Below are 22,265 nucleotides of genomic sequence, written 5' to 3' on the forward strand. Positions count from 1 at the left end.
AGTCGATTAGAAAATTTTCTTATYGACAGAGTCATTGTTACATAATTAACAGCATCAGTTAATAGTCATGAGTATCTCTTTACTTGTCCTTTTGCTTCTGACCCATAATTCATCTGGGATACACTGACTACATATTGTACTCTCTCTCTCTTTTTTTCCTTTTCTTTTGTTTTTTTTAATGTCTTAGGAGGGGTTGCTGACAATGTAGCGAAGTGGGTTTTTAAGCAAGGCTTCAGTCCTGTTGTACTGAATTTGGCAAAACGCAAAAAAGATACTGCTAATACTGAAGAATCAGCAGACATGCGTAGTAACACCTTTCCTGAGGAACCAGAAGCAGATTCAGGCTTGGAAACAATCTTAGGTAAGAAAATAACATTAATTTCTCAATTTTAAAATGTCTTCAGAGGTGTTTTCAGTAAAATTGTTCTGAAGTACTAGAAATTATAATGGGGAAAAAGTCTCTGCTGTAACTTAAATGTGGGGTTTTTTTTCTTTTTTTTCTTTTTTTTTCTTTCCTCTTAGAGCTACTGCAACTAGCCTATGAGCAATTTCCTTGTAGTCTTGAACTGGATGTACTCCATGCACATTGCTGTTGGGAATATGTAGTGCAATGGAATAAGGACCCAGAGGTAAAACAATTTCATCTTGAGGAGAGTAATGGTTAAGAAATCTGACTAGAAACAGTTTCACAATTTTATCTTAATTCATAAAAATTTCCGTTAAGAGACACTGACTTTAAAGCATAGTAGTTAATTTTTTTCTGTGGTAAGTGGCAAGCACAAATTTAATTGAGAAAATGAACAGAAGTACTAAGGTTGTGTGGCACCTCAAAAAGATAGGACAGTGTGTTCCTAAGCTTTTAGATTCTGAAAACTGAAATGATTTATGCTGTTTCAAATAAGATTAATGTTTTGTTTGCATTTTGTATAAATACAAAATAATGTATTTAGTATTGCAAAACAGACACGAACTTTTCCTGTGTTTTGTGTATAGTAAAAGAGATCATAGGATTTGTTAGACTATAATCCATACCATTTAAAGAAGGAAGAGAAATTTCTTGAACAGTCTTCTAAGTTTTTATTTTTTTCCCTAGCCCGCAGTAGTCGTAGCAAAAACAAACGAACAACCATATTGTTTTTGTTCTTCTGCTCTCTTCCAGCTTCTCTAATGTTAGAAAATGTTACTTTTAAGTTATAATCCACTCAAATGGATTTTGTATTTGCAAGACAGTGCTACTAGTCAGTGGAAGTTCTTTCAGCAAAGAGTGTATCAGTATACACATACTGAAACAAAGCCTTGAAAATAGTGCTAAAATCAGGGTGTTTCATGAGGATACTTTGCGTGTGTGTTTATGTTTGTTACACAGTAGCAGAGAAGATTACAATGTCAGAATAGTTTCCTCATAACTCATTTCTGATAGTTACAGAACTTATCTCCTGCCTCCTTTAAGAATCAACAGTTTGCATTTAAAACAAACTTTGAATAATATAATAACTTGTTCTTTTACTTTTTTTGTTTGTCTTACATAAGGAAGCATGTTTTCTCATTAGGTCTATAGATCACCTTAGATGTATCATTAATGCCCACGTTCAACATGGTAAGTACAAAGTGCTCATTAAAGATGATCTCTGTTGAAACTGTAAAACAATTCACTGTAGACTAGGATAAATATGTGCAGTTTAGTGGGAGTGATGCCCATTTTGTACAGAAACACTTTGTGTTGACATTCAAGCTTTTTTGTTTTTCCTGTTAAAATGACAGTTTCCACCATAATCATGGCAATAAATTGAGTAGGAAAAGCTAACATATGTATAACTTAAAAAAAAAAAATAGTAGGAAAATTGCTCTGAAACTTTAATTGTATTCAAAATAGTTGTGGGCAGTCCTTGCAGCCAATTACATTTCACGTATTTCTTGATATAATGTATTTTAGAGTGGATGAAAATTATCCTTTTTGTTGACTATTTGTATATGAAAATACAGTTCACACTATGTCTAAAGCACCAGTTTTAAACGTTCATGCTTACTATCAAAGTTACACTATCCCTACAGTATTTAACTCAGTATGCATAATATAGTAATTTTAATCATTTTTTTCTTTTTGCATTTCCAACTGTCTTTGGGCATCAAAGTAGTCTGCTTCTGAGAAATCTCAGCTCTAAAGTCCAAGTGTAAATCAACCAGGATAACTGGCATTACATTCTTGTTTCACTTACCATCTGCTTTTAATTTACCATAATTAAAGGAATTTTAGTCCTGTTTTACTCCCTACTTCTGTTACATAAAATGTTTCTTCTATTCGCTTGGAGTTTACAAATATATGTTTTTTCTAGGTATCGCTCTGATGATGTGGAATACATTCATAGTGAAAAGACTTTCTTCTGCTACTTATCTAATGGACAAGGTGAGTGCAGTATCATGACAGTAGTTTGGAGGCTGTTTTTTACTAACTCTTTTATTAATGCTGATTTTAAAATATCATATCTGTTCTTTGGAATGATCAGCTGTAGATAGCTTTAAGCAATAGGAGAAATTGGCTGATGTAATGAAGGCTCTTAACCAGTGCAGATCACAAAAATGCACTGATTGTTAAGCAAAAAATATTTGCAAAACTGTTTGTCCTAGACCTCCTTTTAATAGTAATTTTATTTTAAGGAGTATATACTTCCTATTTTGTTTATGTGTGCATATATACATTTTTGTATTTATTTATATATATACATATGTGTATATGTTCACCACACCTGATGGTGACACTTTCAGGTTTCTACAAGCAGTAGCTTTTCTGCCTGCTGGGACACAGGTTTGGGGTGTATGAGCTCTTATTCTTCTGGATGCAGAACATTTTGTGAATGCCGTTGAGTATTTTTAACTTCCACTAGCTTGCTAAATCAGTTTCTGTTCTAGTTTACAGCTTGTTTGTTTTGAGTTTTATTACTCTTGTTCCTGCTAAACTCCAATTTTGCGTGCATATAGCAGATCTGTTTACTGGAAGACAGTTCCGTTTAGGATGGGAAGACAATTGAGAGATTAACGTCAGTAAATGATAGGTCTGTTGAAATGTGTAAGAGAATCTGCCTATTGGATTGCCAGATGTAAGGTAGCAGCTAAGTGTTTTTTAGCGTGAAAGTCCAGATGAGTAAAACAGGAAGGTGTTGACAGTGATTTTAAAAACTTATGTAATAGTTTGCTATCACACTTTTTTTCTTCCTGCCTACTCCTTTGGGCCTCTCATTTTCTCCCTTGTTTTCTTAGCTCTGAAAGAATTAGAGAATATTGTTATCTTTGTTGTTCCTTTCAGCAAATAGGCTCAGAGAAACAGGCTCAGAATTTTGTATGCGTTTCTTTTGCAAAACCTTTTCCATTCGTTCTACATCTCTTTATTTAGATCTAAGACCATTATTTCTGCCTATATGAACACCTGCAGGAGAAAAGATAGAARATTTTCTGCTGTATTTGTTATTAACTATTTTTTGCACACATCATCTGTCACCTCAAACTAACACAATGTAATAAGTATTAAAAGTTAACGTTTGTTGTTTATGTATGTTTGAAAAGATACATACATACAGAGTTTGTGTTATGTAACAAAAGCATAACTGATCTCTCACCAACTCCAGTAATAGTGCTGTTTCCAACTAGTGTATCTGTTGGCACTTAGTCAGTTCCAAAAGTGACAGCTGAAAGTTGTCCTATTCAGACTTTGAAACAGTGTGCTGGACCACTTGATTTCAAGTTGAAATCGTCTGGTGATTCAGGACTCTGGCATCTCTCTTCAGCTGTTACTTAAACTTTGCCATGGTATTGTAAACATTAGTTTGATTTCTTTCTGCTGTGGAAGAATTGGTTTCCATTGATGTAGGTTTTTCACCATCAGTAGAATGGGGTTTAACTTGTGGAAATTGGAACACTATAGCAACTKTAATCTAAACAGGAAATAATTAAGGTGTCTCTTTTGAAAAATTTAGACTAGAAAGCACAAAAACTTGGTGCAATAGCATTCGTATTTGATATTTTCTATCCCAATGATTATTCCAGAGCATTCATTTTTCCTTTCCTCGTGTTCCCTAATGTTTCTTTTTAATCTTATGCTGGATGTTAGAATTCTAGTATTGTATTACAGAAATCACTGGTAATTTTTTAGTTTTCTTTTGACTTTGAAGGAGGACTTTGGGAGCTTATTTCTAAATCCAGACACTAAGAAGGATAAACAAAACTGTATTGGCATCAGTGCTGTTCATTTCTATGTTGTATGATCTGTATCAAATCATCTGTTTTTCAAAAGAAAGCTCTGCAAYGTAATCTCTTATGTAGTTGTAATGAACTGTTTTCTCCTTTTTGTGTTAGGAAAGTGCTAAGTATTAGCTTTAATTACAGGACAATACATACTTTATAATGAAAATTATTTAATTGAGCTGATCTATTTATTTATTATTAACAGGTTGGAAAAGCTCCTAAGGACAGATTATGCAGAAGGGCAAGTAATACTACTTTTGTGTAAATGGAGAAAAACAAATAAAAACTACTTATTTTCAGTACTAGTTTATGATTTGTTTTTGAAAGTGATAGTGCATTATGAAATTCAGAAAAATTCAAAATGAAGCCCTAAGAAAGTGTTACGAATTTCAGAAAATAAATCTGACAAGACAAATACCTTAGAAAAGTATATACTTAGGAAAGTACAACAATTCTAGTAGAAGGTAGACTTGAGACTGTAACATGACAAATCACTATCATTTTTCATGAATAACTCATAAGTTATTTTGAAAAGCTTAAACGATATGTTCAGAAAATGAAGTTTACTAGATATGATTACTTGAGGAATTCAGTCTTGTTTAGAAATACAGTCTTGTAAATGGGTTGAGCTATTTTTAATTATTCAGTTTTTAATATCTTAAAAGATTTTATTTTTTCTATTATTTCTAAATCCTTGTATTTTACTGAACATTTGTTTAAATATAATAGATAGATAAACTGAGCTTAACACTATATTCTATGTAAACAACTGTCTTCTCAAACATATAGAGCTGATAAAGGCCCCTTTCAATTCCAACTGCAAAAATTTAAATCATACTGTTAACAGGATGTAGGTATGAGTGACACTGCAATGACATCTTTTCTTGGCTGCTGTTCAGATCTGCTGCAAACACTACTAGAGGTAAGAGTTTATATTTTTCCAGTAGAAAATAAGGAACTTAAGAATTAAAATGTAATTCTTAGGAATATAGTTATATTAGTTTTTATATTCATTTCAAATATTAATAAACTTCTAGAAAATAGGAAATTGTTCTTAATTTTATTGCAGAAAACTTGTGTTAYGTCATGTCTTCTACATAGAAGACCCAAATATAGACAACATCTTATGTGTGACTACTTTTCTGTGTTGCTCCTGGCAGGCTGATGTTAGTAGTGATGAAATGCAGGCTCCTGTCCTGGATACTGAAGATGCTTGGTTGTCCGTAGAAGGACCAATATCAATAGTAGAACTAGCACTTGAGCAGAAACGCATTCACTACCCGCTTGTGGAACATCAGTTTGTGTTATGTACTGTCTTGTACGTAATCATGAGGTTTTCTCTGAAGAGTGTGAAGCCCCTCTCACTTTTTGATAGTAAGGTATGTCTTCTGAAACTTATGTGCATACATCTAATTATCACTCTCGTTACCTAAAAATGTTAGCTTTCACTCTTTAAACAGTTCATGCATAGTTCTGTGAAAGTCATTTAGTGCACTGTGCTGTTGAGCACAATGTTAATGGCGTTGTCACCAGAACTCAGGTTGAGACCCAACTGAGACCCCTCATGTCTTTAAAATAAAAGATTTGTACTGACCTCAGGCGTAAAAATCATCGCCTTAATAATTAGCTGGCCTGAAAATACTGCATGATGAGAATGCGGGATGCAGCCTGGATAAGACTGGTGTCTTCAGTTGTTTGGAGAGAAGCCAGATCAGAGAAAACATAAATACTTGAATACAGAAATGTTAAGTGTTGCTGTTGTATCCATTATTGCTGATATTTATTCTAGAATTCTAAGCTTTTCAAGGAGAACAACAGCTTGTCATTTAAATGCATATAACAAACAACTCTTTAAAAGAGAAAAAAAAGTCAGTGTAGTTAAAATGCAGTTTATTTCCCATCAAAGTCTGACCCTGATATAAAGAAGGTACCACACACTTAAGTTTTCTTCTGCCTCACTATTACACTACAACAAATAAAATTTAGAAACAATGTGCTGATGTAGATCAACATCTGACTTCTACAGGAGAAAATGATTTAGCCCTGTAGCACTGCACTGAAGATTTCTTCTTAATGATATATGGCAAGTTTATAAATGCAGAATATTACCCTTTTGCTATAGGTTTTTGTCTGTATGCTGGCCCTGATTAAGCAGCTAGATCTGGTTTTAGCATTCTAGCATAGATAAATTCCACTGGGTTTTTTATCCCTTTTTTCTGCTCATCCATTAGCAAAAAGCATATTATTATTTTGTGTCATTTAAGACTGCACAGTATTTCTCCAGAGTACAGTTAAAGCCTATTCCTATGCCTCCTTTACTTTACATAAACTCTTATTTTCAGCTTTTTCCTTTTTGCCTCCAGTCATTCACGATTCCCATTTGTTCTGTGAGCTTCATGGGAGAACTTCTAACATATCTTTAGGGAATCTTGGCTGATGACTGACTGAAAAAAGCATGTAGAAGGTTAAGGCCATTTATCACTGTATTTCCGACAAGGCAAGTCACAACCTACACATCACCTACACCATTCCAGTATCTATAATGTAATTCTACGAGTGAAGTGCAATCCTGTTAAGTATTTTTCCTAGCTGTCCTCCCAAGCTGGAGGAGAACCCCCAAATGATGATGATTTTTGTCTTCTAACATAAGTTTTTGTGTGTAATATTTTCTATTTCCTGATTTACTACAGAGCAGGACTGCCAGAGATGATTAGCATTGCCTATGTCCCTGCTGCAGCAGGGTGGGCTGAAACAAGGGCTGCGTGTGCCATTCTTCTCTATGGTCAACATTGCTTATTTCTGAACACAGGCAGTGTGATGGCTTGCAAAACAGTGGTCGTTGGCATTCAAGATTTATCTCAAATTTGATTAGTGTGTAGTCCAAGAGACCTTTAAAATCAAGGAGTGTCAATTGTATTTCAGTAGATAATAGTTAAAATGTATTTTTTTTTTCCCCAGTTAGTATGTATTTCTTACTACATGTCATGCTTGGCATTTTGGTCTGGAATGCTAAATCAGGGACCAAAAATAGATGTAAATTTAAGGTCCAGCTGGTAGTATACCTAATTTGGTAGGCAGGTGTTTTTTAGTGAAAGCAAATTCTTGAAATGTTATGATTGTATGAAGAAATGTGTTCCTTTAGTTCCATACCTTTAACTTATAATATCCATTTTCATCTCCAAGATAAAATAAAAGATGCAATACAATTTAAATGGAAGAATGTTTTGACTTCTGTTTTGGATCAAAATGGATTACTTCCCCACCCTTTATCACCCACCACCATCTCTGAGGATTGTCTTTGGTTCTCTATTTTAGGGCAAAAATGCATTTTTCAAAGACCTTACTTCAATTCAGCTGTTACCCAGTGGGGATATGGATCCAAATGTGTTATCCATACGACAACAGGTAGGTGCAAGTTTTCTATTGGAAATTCTGGAACTTCTAAAACTTTAAATAAAACTGAAGTAACTTGCAATTTTTCCTTTCAAGTTCTTAGTCAAGGTTGTGAGTGCAGTGGTTCAAACCCTGTGTTCGTCACAGAAGGCCAAAGAAGTCTCAGAAGAAGAATCCTTTCCTTTTGAAAAGGAGAAGGATTGGCCATCTTTGGTTGTGGATCTAGCTCAGCATCTTCAAATCTGTGAGGATGTAGTTCGAAGGCATTATGTCTGTGAACTGTATAATTATGGCATGGATCATCTTGGTGAAGAGGTAATGACACCTTTTAATAATTTTTAATCAGTACAGTATTACGTCAGAATCTCAGCTAAGATTACTTTTTCACTTACTCGTAAGGGAATGCTTGGAAGAGTTAGACAAGTCTTATCAGGCTCAAAAAACTCTGAAGCTGATGCGAAGTCGGATGCTAGAAACATACTTGCAAAAGACCAGAGCAGTATTCTTGCTCACTTCTTCCCTCATCTCAACAAGCATTTATGTATAGCACCTGGTGGAAACAATATTGACAGTGACCAGACAGATTGGAATTACTACAGCTGTTTGTATGGTACTATATTTTTTATCTCAGAATTTTGCTTCCAAGTGAAGACACTTTCTTGAAATCTCTGTAACTGACAGAATTTTGACTTGGAATATAATATAAAATCTGGTGGAGGTATAGCAGGAGTTGATAAGCTATTCTCATACAGGTAACTAATGTTAACAAATTCACAGATTTCTAGTATGAGCTGTTATCAACAGAACAGAGTAAACATGAAGTCTTTTCAGATAGTACTTATGTGAACTAAGCACTGAAATTTAGGAGAAAGCATTTGCTTGTTCTCTGGGGATATTCTGCTTTGGCAGATTTCTCAATCCATGTGACAGACTTATAAACAGGCAGGTCATCTTCATAGGAGAGAGGTAAAAATGCCTGTGAAGAGATGAGTTCAATAAATTGGTTGTGCATATTTTTTCCATCTCTAAGTGTCTGTCCTCTGATCAGAATTTTAGGAGTTTTTCAGTCCTCAGGCAGAAAATGCCTTCTTTTGAGAAGAAGAAAAATTTAAGAAATTATTCTGAAGCTTGGAATATATTGTTAAACTTTAAAACAGATTTATCTCTGCCTTTGTTCGCTCTTTTGCTACTCTGAAGCTTTTAGTAATGTGCTTTATTACACTAGCAGATAATTTGGTCTCAAAACCATTTGTCCTTTTAGTATCTGAAAGCTGAGTGAAAAACTGAATCAAAAGATGCTTTTAGATAAGTGAATTATGTCATGCTCAAACAGGATCTAGCTTCTTGTATTTTTCTGTTTTCAGGCCTTTCTTCAGGTGACTGACAAAGAAGTGCTTGCATCACAGCTCCTTATACTGACTGGACAGAGATTGGCCTTTGCTTTATTTCATATGCAGACAAAGGAGGGTATGGAACTCCTTGTTAGACTTCCTCCAACATTATGTACTTGGCTTAAAGCTATGGTAAGTCAAGCTTGATTTAGGGAAAACAACTTGATGTACAGAGGCTCCAACAGAAGAAGAAAGTACACAGAATGTGGAAGAGGGGACAGGCTACTCTTTACTCTGGGAGAATTGTAAGAATGCAGTCAGAGTATGTACAGATGCGACGAGGAAGGCTAAGGCCCATTTGGAATTAAGTTTGGCAAGGGATGTTAAGGACAACAGGAAGGGCTTCTTCAAATACATTAGCAGCAAGAGGAGTACTGGGGAAAATGTGGGCCCACTACTGAAGGGGGTGGGGCCCTGGTGACAAAGTATACAGAGAAGGCAGAGTTACTGAATGCCTTCTTTGCTTCAGTCTTCACTGCTAAGGGCAGCCCTCAAGAATCCCAGAGCCTGGATGTGAGGGAGAAAGTCTGCAGAAAGGAAGACTTTCCCTTGGTTGAGGATAGGATTAGAGATCTTCTGGGCAAGCTTGACATTCACAAATCCATGGCCCCTGATGGGATGAACCCACGGGTACTGAGGGAGCCAGTGGATGTTGTTGCCAGGCTGCTCTCCATCATCTTTGAAAGGTCCTGGAGAACTGGAGAGGTGCCTGAGGACTGGCACCTCCCAGATAAGCTCCGGAAGTGTGGGTTAGCTGTGAGGTGGATTGAGAACTGGCTAAAAGGCAGAGCTCAGAGGTCGTCATCAGTGGTGTGGAGTCCAGCTGGATGCCTGTGGCAAGTGGAGTCCTCCAGGGCTCAGTACTGGGTCCCATCCTGCTCAACTTTTTCATCAGTGACCTGGATGAAGGGACAGAGTGCCTCCTCAGCAGGTTTGCTGATGATACCAAGGTGGGAGGAGTGGCTGACACACCTGAGGGCTGTGCTACCCTTCAGAGAGACCTGGACAGGCTAGAGAGTTGAGCAGAGGGAAACCTCATGAAGTTCAACAAGGGCAAGGGCAGCGTCCTGCATCTAGGAAGAAATAACCTTAGGCAGTAGTACAAGCTCGGGCCTGACCTGCTGGGACCATCTAGTGGTCCTTCTCTGGTGGACAACAAGTTAGCCATGAGCCAGCAATGTGCCCTTGTGGCCAGGAAGGCCAATGGTGTCCTGGGCTGCATTAGGAAGAGTGTTGCCAGCAGGTGGAGGGAGGTGATCCTGCCCCTCTACTCAGCCCTGGGGAGGCCTCATCTCGAGTACTGCGTCCAGTTCTGGGCTCCCCAGGACAAGAGGGACATGGAGCTACTGGAGAGAGTCCAGCGCAGGGCTACGAGGATGATCAGAGGGCTGGAGCAYCTGCCCTACGGAGGAGGAACGGCTGCAAGAGCTGGGCCTGTTTAGCCTGGGGAAGAGAAGACTGAGGGGGGATCTTACCAATGTGTACAAGTACCTGAAGGGAGGGTGTCAAGGGGACAGGGACAAACTCTTTTCAGTTGCCTCATATGACAGGACAAGAGGCAATGGGCAGAAATTGAACTGCAGGCAGTTCCGCCTGAACATGGGGAATTTCTTCCCTGTGAGAGTGACAGGGCACTGGACCAGGTTGCCCAGAGAGGTTGTGGAGTCTCCTTCTCTGGCAATATTCAAAGCCTGCCTGGATGCAACCCTGTCTCACATGCTCCAGGTGACCCTGCTTGAGCAGGGAGGTTGGATTAGATGATCTCCAGAGGTCCCTTCTGACCTTAACAATTCTGTGATGCTGCACTATATGTTTTTGCTGATTCAGACTGTAAAGCTTATGCCTTCAAGTAAACTTTGGATAAACCTGCTTGTTGTTGCCCAAAATACTTTTACTGAAAATAGAGGGACATTGGTCACTAATCGAGAAAAGTGTTAGTTTGCTGCTCTGATTTTACTTAATTGTTTTGGGAGTGTCTATTGCTTTAGAAGTCATCAGGATGTTAATAGCTTGTGTAAATACCAAGAAACTAAGAGATCTAGTTACCTATTGCCAGACTCTTCAACTGTTGGACAGCAAAGGTTTTCTTAACTTGACTAAATCTGGGAGAAAAAAGGCTTTTCTAAAGAAATTAGTGAAACTCAGGGAGGGAGAGAGGAGAGAAACTCCACTGTATAAATGCCGTGGGTCTTACTGATTTACATGGTATAATATTCTAATTTGATTCTTGAGAGCTAAGTGTGTTGGATATAGGAGTGCCCTTGTGCCTTTTGAAATACTTTTTTCTGAAGTTGTATTAGATTTTGTTCTTGTTTAAAACTATTGACACTCTCTTCCAGCGGCAACTCAAATTAATGCCTTGTTTATCCAAATTACAAGTTGATTTTTTTCTTGTATGAACACATTTGAAGAATATTGTTTAGCAGTATGAGGAGCTATTTAAGAAGGGTCTGAGGGACAAAAACAGCAGTAGTACAATTTTACTTCTAGGTCAAAGCATCAGCTTAATGCTCAAGTGCTAACTTTGTGCACACAAGTTCATGAGAACTACCTGCAGAAAGACACTTGTAAAATAACCAATGCTGTGTTTTTTCTTTTGCAGGACCCCCAGGACCTTCAAAATCCAGAAGTGCCAATTGCAACAACAGCTAAACTAGTTAACAAAGTAATAGAGCACTTACCAGAGAATCATGGGCAGTATAGCCTTGCCTTGAATCTCATAGAGGCTGTAGAAGCAATCTCATCATGACATTCTTGGTTAAAACTAGTCTGCGATATAGTGATATAATGCATGACTTTACACAATAAGGCTGAACTTTATAGAAGGAAACGTTAATGTAGCTTTTGTAAAACAACCAAAAGAACAACCCTTCCCACCCCAGAATTTCAGAAGATAATTTTGAATTGGAATTTATTTTAAATTCTGCACTAGTACAAAGATGGTTAGTTTCTAGTACATTTGTCAGTATTTGAAATGCTGTTATTTATTTCTCACTTGAGTGCTTCTTGCAATAGTCTAAGTTGGATAGATTTGACAGCAGTTTTAATCTATTTACAAAATTACATCTCGTGAAATTCTGTATTTCATACTAGTGGTAACTGCTGCAGTTTCAGTGTTCCATATATGATTAATTTTTTAAAGCAAGCTCTAGAATTACACCTGAAAACTTCAGTCTCTGAAGTTACCCCTGTAAAGCCAATAGTGCTTTTTCAGAGCTAGAACTGGTGTTGGGCTCATGCCTTGTAACTGTATTATGAGAATGATGATGGCTCTAGACATAGGACAAGGGGCTGAGGCATTATGTGAGGGGAGAACCTTCCACTCTAGACACAACTATGGACTCATCTCTTAGTCCAGATCTCTGACCACTCTTTCCATGGATATTAGGCCTCAGCTAAAACTGGTTTTACATCCCTGTCCTTAAGTATTAAGCTCTTTTGAATTTCAGTGGGTCAAGGAGTGTCTTACCGTACAGTTGTTTCTTCCCCATCTTATCACTGTAGAAGATGTAGTATGCTATAAATCTCTGCACATGTTAACTTTTAGTCAAAAACTGCTTAAATAGTTGACCCAGCTTTACTAAGTACCTTAGCCTTAAAAAAGAAAAAAAAAAACAATAAACTTATTACAGTACCTACAGGGAATTATATAGTGAGTATCTTCACTATTGGGGTGGTATATTAAACAATTATCTTGCATCAATTAATACTGTTTACTTTATACTTAAAGGAATGTTTCCTGGGAAAAGCCAGGATGGAAGAATATTGGTGTAAACTGTTTTTGTCTTGAAGTTGGATGAAATTACTCGCTCAGTACTGTAACTTGTTCTTCTTGCATTATATGTAAGAAACTTCCATAGAATTCTGCCTTGTTACCACAGAGAATTTGGTCTTACCTTTCTGAAGTATGTGCTGCTGTCATCCAAGGGTTACAGTTCTGGAGGTAGCTTGTTCTGTATAAATTACTTCACCTGTTCAATGTCCACAGTTCTTAAGTGCTGTACTTTAATGTAACTGACTAAGGCTCTTTGAAAAGTTTTGCTGTTAAATGTCTGACTTCCTTCAGTGGTATGAGATCAGTTATAGTAAAGACCAGTAAGAATTCTAGTAAGAATAACTGGCTGTCTCTAATCTACACTTTCAGTAACTTCAGCTATAAAACTATAGAATTAAAGCAGCTCTGAAGGGAGGGGGAAAAAAAATAAAAAAAAAGTTGTACACTGACTTTACCACCTTGCCTAACAACACTTCAAACTTCTGCAGAAATGAGAGTGAATAATCATGAAAATTAAGGAAAGACTTTTCTTGGTTGTGTTACATTCCTGTATCCTGGTATAGCTGTGTAAAGGACTTCACTGTAACAGTATCATGTCAGAGCTCACACTACACCAATCAAATCTGTAATGTACTGTAAGTAATATTCTGTATATAGTGCTATTTTGTGTCTTGCTGTGTATTTGTGTAAATTGATTAAATAAATTTGAGGGTTGATTGTATCTTTCTCTTTTTAGGTGATGTTGGCCACTTTTTTTTCTTTGTGAAACAGTACTAAAGGAAGTACTCCAGCCTAGAGGACTGATCCCTTGGGACTGTATAAAACTAATGCCAGTACAGAAATGTAATAAACTCATTTTGACTTAAATGAAATTCCACAGTAAGACTAATATGAACACAGGTTACTAAAACATATTATCTTATTTTGAACAGCCTTTTTAATTAAGCTTAAAAGTGATATACACAATTTGGTATATAATACAGAAGGTTCCCCCCATTCACAATATAATTCTGCTCAGGCTGAATGTTAAACATCTTTTTCTGCAGTCTTCAATACAAACCTTTTGGTTAACCACCACTCTTACACATCTCAGTACTCACTCCAGTGGAGTTACCTATATTATGCCTATGCACAAACTGGTTAAATGTAGTCTTCAAACACTCCCTTTTCCAGCAATAACTTTCATGCACCGTGGGCAGGGAGTGCTTGAGGAATCAGAAGTGTATCTCCTGCAGCGAGGGCATTTTGCTTTGGCAGTTGGCATAACTATAACTTTATATGATGATTCTTCACGTATATCACCACCTGTTAAGGAAAGCATTACTACTAAGAACAACTAGGTGTAGGTATATAGCATACTTCTATTTATAAAAAGGGAAGCTCAACTCCATATATGAAGCGAGTAACAGTGTGCAGCAATGCAGAAAAGAACCAAATACTGCATACCAGAAAAGCAAGTCTGGAATAGTTATCTTTCTTACCTTCTAAGTTGATCAAAAAGGTCCCATTGATGATGTTTGCATCTGCAGGTGTTTCTTTAGGAAACTCACTCAGCAGAGTTGTTTGGGAAGCCATCATTATTTCATTCAGCTGTGATACACTAGAAGATTCCTCAGCCTGCAGTACCTAGGAAAGAGCATTAACTTTCAGACATGCAACCTGTTTCTTGTTGCTCAGCATCTATTCAAGTGCAGCCTTTTGCTAGCAAGGGTTAAAGCAAAAATAGAATTGTGCTGTGTTTGCAACAGCTTTTGTAGTTTAGCTTCCAGATGTTATATTGCTACCAAGAGAATAGAACTTATGCTCTCTTTTTGAGAAGTTTTATATTTTATATATATTATATTCATGTATAAATATACACATGCACATACACACACCATATGTGCACCATATAATCATATATATTATGTGCATACATTTAAATCTGGCATCAAAACTGAGATCTACGGTACAAACTCTTAAGGTTATCTGTTTAAAAATTATTAAATGTTAAGATTAATGCCAGTGGTTCTTACAAACCAAGTAGTTTCTTTGATAGTGAATCAGTGTCTATTTCAACCAAGAGTCTGAATTCATTACTCCTGCCCTTGCACCCCTACAGACTTGAATTTGTGTCCAAGGCTCCCTTGTTCAGACAGGTGTTCTCAGGTTACCTCAACACATCATGAAAACAATTACTCTAGGGAAAACACTGCAGGTGGCACCAAAGCACTCATTTTCTGACAAACACAAACCCTTCCACTGAAGCAGAAGAGTGTTTATAGAAGTTAATATTTATTTTCCCCACAGTTGGGTTCTTAGTTGTATCTTTTACCTCCATTAATTCAAATAGAAGTCCAGGCTCAATGACGATGACAACTTCATATTCCAAAGCATTCTTGCCAGAGATGGACCCAAGGAAAGAGTCTCTTATTGCACATGCACCTTCTACTGCTTCCTCTGTCCCAGGTTTCTTCCACCCTGAGCTTGCTTTAATCCAGCCACTACGAAACACACCACCTGAGTCTTGAAAGCAATGTAAACAAAAGAATTTTGAACATAGTGCCTTTCTATTCAAGTGCTTGTAAATGAATAATAAAAAAACGGTGTAGCTCTGTATTTGCATTCTTTTTAACTGTGCAATTAAACAGTATGACAAGTCCTTAGAAACTATACATGCTTTACCCTTTTTATAAGGGAGGTACTGGAAAACCTCCTCTGCCAAGTGAGGAAGAATTGGTGCAAATGATCGTACTACTATGTCCAAAGCCTCTGCTAGCACAGTTTGACAGGAACGGCGTTTAGGATCTTTCTCTTCTTCACAATAGAGCCTGCAAGATAGAAATGAAAGTTGTAAACAATTCTCTTAGTAGTGCTATGTTATTATTATTACTTAAGGGCCATACTTTCAAGGCTGCCAATACTACCTTTCATGTAAATTAGAAAGGCAAGCTGGATCAGGCTGAAAAAGCTTTTTCTAATTATCCTGCCATGCAAAACAGTGGTATGCGTACAGGGACGTCTACGTATGCAGCCGCATTTTGTTAAAGGAAAGGAGTTTTTATACAATGCATGTTAATTTGCTTCATTTGTATAGAAGGGAATCTTTTTTCAGGAAAGTGGGCCTGCAGCTCTGTTAACTCTTTATTCTAGTTCATCTATTAAATGTAGCATTTGAGCCTCCCCTCCTCTCCCTTTATTTTCAGTCTTGAAACCAAAGATCATGCAACTCCATCCCCTCTTTCCCCCATGAAATCACCCTTTCAAATGTTGCTAAGCTATCAGACTACATCCTTGCTTAAGAAGTCACACCTTTAGGATTCTGTTTTTTAGACCAGTAAGATCTAACATTGCCCAGATAAGTGCTCCAGCCCCCACCCCTTATCCCCCCAAATCACAAATGTACACATTGACAAGTAGAAATACAGATTTAGAAATTTATCTTTACAACTTCATTTAGTTTTAAGTGTGTACAATGCTTGACCACCTTTCAAAAGGATTCAGCACCCCCTAATGGAGAGAATATACTAGCACACTGATGACAAAAACAAGTATTCTGATAGCTGAAAGCAGCTTTCATCTACGTGCTTTAGTTCACCAAAAGCACAATAAATAGCTGTTAGACATTCTCAAAGGTACTTGTGTTCACTCAATATTTGCCTGAAGTGTTATTACCAGCATTTCAAAGCGATTAAGTTATTTTTATTTCCCCATTTCTGTGATGGCTTAAAGGCAGCAGGAATTAACTTACCTGTCTTTGATTATGCTGAAATAAAAGTTAGACAAACTTCTGGAGCAGAATGCTTGTAGTAATCGAACAACTTTGCTATAATCATATTCTTTGTATGCTTCTGTAACCTGGGATAGGGAGCAGAGAGTTAAATACCAATTCTGATCACACTGAACACAACAACAACTCCTGATGAACCTGAATTTGCACAAACTGTGCTGAGTGACAGGAAGTCTGAGATAATCTTATCTTTAATGGTTGTTGGAGGGGAAAGTGTTAATTCAGTTAATCAAAACAAGAAATCATTTCAATTCAAATATGGAGGGGTAGAGGAGCAGGGGAACTACAGAAACTATATCCAATCAGCAGAATGGTTCTGAGTGCTATAAACTGCTAAACTCTATGGAATACAGAAGATTTCTGAAGCTCTAGTAGATCCTACTCTAGGTATTAACTAGGTATTAACTCTAGGTCTGGGGGAAAGGGACACAAGGGAGAGGGAGAAAAAGACAGGTTCATGTCTAAAACAAATTGAAAATACTGAAAACAAAGACTTCCTCTCAAGAGCTGAAATGAGTTTAAAGGAGGACACTTTGTATCACAGACACGTTAGTGATCATAATTTGCCTATTTGATACATACTCTTTATTCTCATAGCTTCAATGAAAGTTGCATGCCAGAGGGAAAACCTAGCTTTTAGATATTCAGAGAAAGTTTTTTCTTCTTCTTTCCCCTTCCCCCCCTTAAATGGAAGCCTAAAAAGCCTTAACAGCTTTTAAACAACTCAAATGAACATTGTTAAGCTTTAAGTCATCTTTTTCTTATCAAAGGTATAAATGAAAACACATCAATTTCTTTTTGCTGAACTGAAAAAAAAACTTTATCTGAACCGTTAGAATAGCTCACATGTTAGCGTTTCTTCTTTAAAATACAGCATGCAGACTTAAAGCTTTTTACCTGGGGAGTATATCCAGTGAAAAATCAATACAATTTACCTTGCTGCCATAATCTTGCAATAAATGTAGCATGTATTGATCTATTATGTACATCTCTGAAGTGGGAATGGAATCAGTTTCTGGATTGAAGCCATCTATATTTCCCAGGATAAAGCGCAGTGTATTCCGAAGCTAGGAATAAACCAGACAAGTTAAATGGAAAGTTTTGCACTTTAGATGAAACAAGATATGGAATTATAATATCATAAGACGATATTATAAAATTAACTAAATCTAGTTGTTGTTCAAATTGATTATTTGAATAATTACAAAATACCAAGCAGAATGTATGCCACAGAGACGTACAGAAGAACAAAGAATACATTGTAGGTATTATCTAAGCATGCTGCAGAACACATACTTTTCCTTAGTACAGACTGCTATTTGATCCATGGTGTAAAAAGCAGTAGTACCTAATGGAGTTTAGAAAAGCTCATTTAGTTTAAAGAGAAAAGACTTTGTAATGACTTCTACTCAGCCAATACAAAACCAAATATATAGAGGACCTATCATTGGAATGAAGGGCATTAGCATATTTAGTTCTTACCTTGTTGATATCATCTCTTGCAGCATTGAGTACAACAGGTCCAATCAGCACCTCAGTGAAAACATTTGATTCTGCTACCCACCAGCGGAGAATGTCAGCACCATATGGAGGATCCTTGGTGTGATCCTATGTAGGGAAAGGAAGGCACACTACAAAACCTGACGGGGTCCTGCAGCTTGGAGAACAACGCAATTCCAGGTTGTTAACATTATTTGTAACTGTGACCACAGGGCCATTATATTTGGAGGCCTCCACCCCTCTTTTAGCAAGATTTACTGTTGAGCCTGACTGCTATATATACTTGCAGCAGTCTCCATACAGGCAATGCTAGGACTCAGGAAAAATAAGATAAAGCCATCTAACAGTCTTGAATCCTTTTCATGCTTAACATTGTTACTATCTGAAGACATCTTTGGGAGTGGGCTTCAGACCACTTTCCACACTCCATTTTCAGCTCTGAAAATGGCTTCTCTTGTTTTTGAAAGAACCCAAACTATTTTGTGTTTTATTCAATCAGATTAATAAGGCTTTGTGGACATTGTTTCTTTAGTCTAGATAGTCACATAAAACTGTTCAGTAGCCTCAGAAAGAGTATCAGTGAAGGGAGGAGGGGGAGGAGGAGGGGGACAGGATTCAGAGTAGCACTTTGAGTGCAACCTCCCAGACTACAGAATGAAATCTCAAGTTCCCAGAGTCAAGAAGAGCCCTGACTGAGAGCAGTCAGACTGCTGGTGCGCAACCACTATCCTGTAAGGCCCACAGGTTTCAAGACAGTGTTTGAAGGCATAAGTTAATTCTTTCCCCACTCCAATCACTCCATCAACAGTTTTCCCAAATACTAAGTACCATTCTACATCTTCCATATAATTTAACTTCTTTTCTCTCAGCACAAAGTCTTTTTAAGCACTACAGCTGAAGTAAAACAGCTCAAAGTTTTTAATTGAGCCAAACAGAATTGCAATATACTCAAAGGCATTACAAAAGCTCTCTAGAATTCTGCTACAGGGCAGCAATATAGAAAAAACATGCCACAAGACAGGGGCAATTCTGTGACACTCGGCATTTTGACTTACTTCACCTCCATTGATTACCACGTCAGGGTCAACCACATTGCCAATAGATTTAGACATCTTTTCCCCTTTTTCACCAAGAGTAAATCCATGAACTACCAGAGTCCTGGAGAAAAGGTTTTAGTGAAAACAAAACCCAGCAAAAAAAGTCTACTGTTAAAAATACATTTCTAAAGAAGATATTCCTACATCAAAACCCATGGAAATCCACTACTTTGGTAAGCCTGGGGCTTACCTGTGGAGCTCAACCAACCATATGCTGTACAACCATCTGAGTAGCATGTACATCTTTCAAATATTTTATTCATTTCATTTTTCCATGTGACTAACACCATATTTACAGGTATCCAGGGCACACATATTTCAGATGAATTAAAGACTGAAGTATGATTTTTTTTAATTTAAGCCACTATATTTCATAAAACTGCATAGCCCCCTTGCAGCTGGTTCACATTACCCTTCTTTATGCTTTTCATCTTCAGCAGGGACAGACAGTATGTCACAGCCCCAGNAAAAAAAAAAAAAAAAAAAAAAAAAAAAAAAAAAAGGACAGTGATTCTGACTTCATTACACATCTGTCCACACTCTTAAGAGATTTTTCACACTATATTTCAAAAGGCTTTGGTTATAGGAGTGTCAGGGATGAGGGATGGCAAAAGAACAGATCTGCATCTGTAATGCAGTATAATCTGAATACCTGAGAAAGGAAAGCTATTAAAAATTGTCAGATGGACAATTTTTAAGCAATAAATAAATCCATTACAATATAACCTGTGAAGAAAAATATTCTGAAAATAACCTTTATGCAGAAAATGAAAAACAAACTAGACATTCAGTAATGGATTGATTTCACTTGTTTATATACTCCTGTCCATATTAACAAAAGCCTATTATTTAAATAAAGGAATAAGCAATGTTTTTTCAACTCATGCACTTACTTATATGGTGCTTTTTTCCTTGTTGCCACACTAGTTAACAGAGAGGACTGAAACCATCCTCCCAGTTGGTCTTTTCCTTCAAGGTATAAATCTGCTCTTTGCTCTGCATCTTTAAAAACAGAAGATTTGTTTGTTGTTTTTTTTTTTTTTTTTTTTTTTTTTTTTTTTTTTTTTAATATTAGCCTATATTAGATCCTCAAGTAATTAATATACATGAAAAAGATCTCTGAAAGTGATTAAGACCACTGATTTAAATGACTTGCTTTTATGAGAGATTATGACTTCTTCAACATGATACAAATGATCCATTAGTATCACAAAATTTAAATCTTTAAAATTCAAGAGTCAGTGACCTCTGAAATTTAACTTAGCATAACTTCAAGCTTTTGAAGTTAATGCTTAACTTCATCTAATTTCATTAAGCTTGCCTTCCCCCAAACAAAGTAATTAGTTACAAAAATAGAAGATATGATACTCAGTGCACTTCTTACGAAGTTCTGAAAGTACTTTCTAAATACTCATAATCAAACTGGATTCAGGACAACATAGCATGCTTAGGAATTAGTAAGAATTTATGGTCTGAACTGAGATTTTATCAACTGGGAATTGCTCTGGATGTAAGCCACAGATGGAACATGACTGACTAGCCTCTGTAGCGCCTCGGGTATTTTCAGGTAAGACCAGTAAGCTTTAGCAGCATAGCAGTGACCAGAGCTCACCAGAGCTCACCTGAAACAGCATTTACACCTCTGGTCACTAGCGCTCCAGGATGATTAACATTTTCAGAAAAAGGTTAAGACAGCAGGTGAGACGAAGCCTGTTGCATGAGAGAGGAGTCTGGAGGTACCTGGCTGGTTTAGCTTATTTACGTGAAGGCTGAGAGAGACTTTAAATTGTCCTCTATAAATACACAAAGACAAGAATACTAGAGAAGAACAATTTGTGCTAACGAACACTGCTGGCATCAAAATAAACGGGCTGGAATACACAGACTGKGTATTAGCTGACTGCACATCCAAAGCAGAGGAGCAAATCCAGCCTTCCCATAGGACTGGAAGAGGGCAGCAAAGCCTTCGTGGCTTTATAGGGGTGGAATTAGATCACTGTACAGAAAGGTGCAAGACTTGTTGCCTCAACAAGTCCCTCCTCGTCCTTAAAAAAAACCCACACAGGTCAGCATCAGAGTAAGAATAGAATAACACGGAGCACAGCAGAATATGCAAGTCACTAAACCTACAAATTCTATGAAATTATATGGACATTCAGAAGGCAGCAGCAGCAGGAATTTAGTATTGATTCTAAAAGCTGGTACGGTAATTTTCCAGATATTCAGACAAAAGTTCTTCTGCTCAGTTTTATCTAATAACTCCTTTCATGCTCTTCCTAGGACCCCTGAGACAATGCTTCTTTCTGCTGCTGACATACTTGATTTATTTGTTCAACTTAATGGAAGTTTCGATATTTAGATCCATCCTGCAATAAAATGAAATTCAACATTACAAAGGTCAAGGCCATGCAGTTACTGCTAGCACAGGAAAAAAAAAAAAAAAAAAAAAAAAAAAGTGAGCGAATGTTGCAGCTTTTAGCATATTTGTTTATTCCTTCAAGAAAATCTACAAAAGAGCTGGGTTTTTAAAAGCAGAATAAAAAGGGATCGGTCTTTGGATCAGACTGCAAAAATACTTGTGAGGACAGCATAACAAAACCAACCAACCAACCAAAAAACCTGTAAGAATACCTGTGGTGAGGAAGAAAACAACAGTGGGAAATCTGTAAAAAATGAACAGCAGCAACATTTATTTACTGCCAGTTTACTAGACTTTCTTTTCTTTCTTTCTTTAATAGAAGTGAAGTTTCCACAGAAGTGACAGTTGTTGCAACTTCCGGCAACTAGAAAAAAAAAAACTTAAAAAGGCTAAATCTAAACAAATGAAGAATTTGAACAAACAACTGATGACAAACAGCAAATTGAATAGGTGTCTTCTGACCTAGTATGTCTGACAGGCTGGCTGATATAACATTTTAAGAGAAGATCCAAACATTTTATATCTGTAAAATACAGTATAGTCTTTGCATATACAAAACCTGCTTTTTAACTTTACCAGTAGCTCTCCTACGTCAGTTTTGTTGATGTTGCAATGGTTATATATAAATTAATTAGATCATTGTACATATTTCTTCACAAATGAAAGAATATGTTCAACAATCCAG

At 36.8% G+C, this 22,265-nt stretch overlaps 2 protein-coding genes across 2 annotated transcripts in view; one reads left to right on the plus strand and one right to left on the minus strand.

The window, feature by feature from the left end:
* RAB3GAP2 (RAB3 GTPase activating non-catalytic protein subunit 2) overlaps positions 1-13,516 on the plus strand; it is a 45,037-nt gene extending 31,521 nt beyond the window's left edge. Inside the window, exons 25-35 of the mRNA XM_085326088.1 lie at positions 188-361; positions 523-629; positions 1,531-1,597; positions 2,334-2,404; positions 4,442-4,477; positions 5,084-5,158; positions 5,397-5,615; positions 7,552-7,641; positions 7,726-7,944; positions 8,994-9,152; positions 11,623-13,516. Coding sequence (XP_085182214.1) covers positions 188-361; positions 523-629; positions 1,531-1,597; positions 2,334-2,404; positions 4,442-4,477; positions 5,084-5,158; positions 5,397-5,615; positions 7,552-7,641; positions 7,726-7,944; positions 8,994-9,152; positions 11,623-11,769 — 1,364 coding nt within the window. The 3' untranslated portion in view covers positions 11,770-13,516. The remainder of the gene's footprint in view (positions 1-187; positions 362-522; positions 630-1,530; positions 1,598-2,333; positions 2,405-4,441; positions 4,478-5,083; positions 5,159-5,396; positions 5,616-7,551; positions 7,642-7,725; positions 7,945-8,993; positions 9,153-11,622) is intronic.
* A 193-nt stretch (positions 13,517-13,709) lies between these two features.
* Positions 13,710-22,265, minus strand: part of IARS2 (isoleucyl-tRNA synthetase 2, mitochondrial) — a 30,799-nt gene continuing 22,243 nt past the window's right edge. The window contains exons 15-23 of the mRNA XM_085326074.1: positions 20,055-20,163; positions 19,120-19,222; positions 18,047-18,172; positions 17,500-17,631; positions 16,526-16,632; positions 15,460-15,605; positions 15,110-15,300; positions 14,277-14,421; positions 13,710-14,100 (exon numbers count right to left, since the gene is read on the minus strand). Of these exons, the coding sequence (XP_085182200.1) occupies positions 13,949-14,100; positions 14,277-14,421; positions 15,110-15,300; positions 15,460-15,605; positions 16,526-16,632; positions 17,500-17,631; positions 18,047-18,172; positions 19,120-19,222; positions 20,055-20,163 (1,211 nt within the window). The 3' untranslated portion in view covers positions 13,710-13,948. The remainder of the gene's footprint in view (positions 14,101-14,276; positions 14,422-15,109; positions 15,301-15,459; positions 15,606-16,525; positions 16,633-17,499; positions 17,632-18,046; positions 18,173-19,119; positions 19,223-20,054; positions 20,164-22,265) is intronic.

This window comes from Rhea americana, unplaced genomic scaffold (assembly GCF_003343005.1).
Source record: "Rhea americana isolate MKP2758 unplaced genomic scaffold, rheAme1 scaffold_127, whole genome shotgun sequence".
Classification (NCBI taxonomy): domain Eukaryota; kingdom Metazoa; phylum Chordata; class Aves; order Rheiformes; family Rheidae; genus Rhea; species Rhea americana.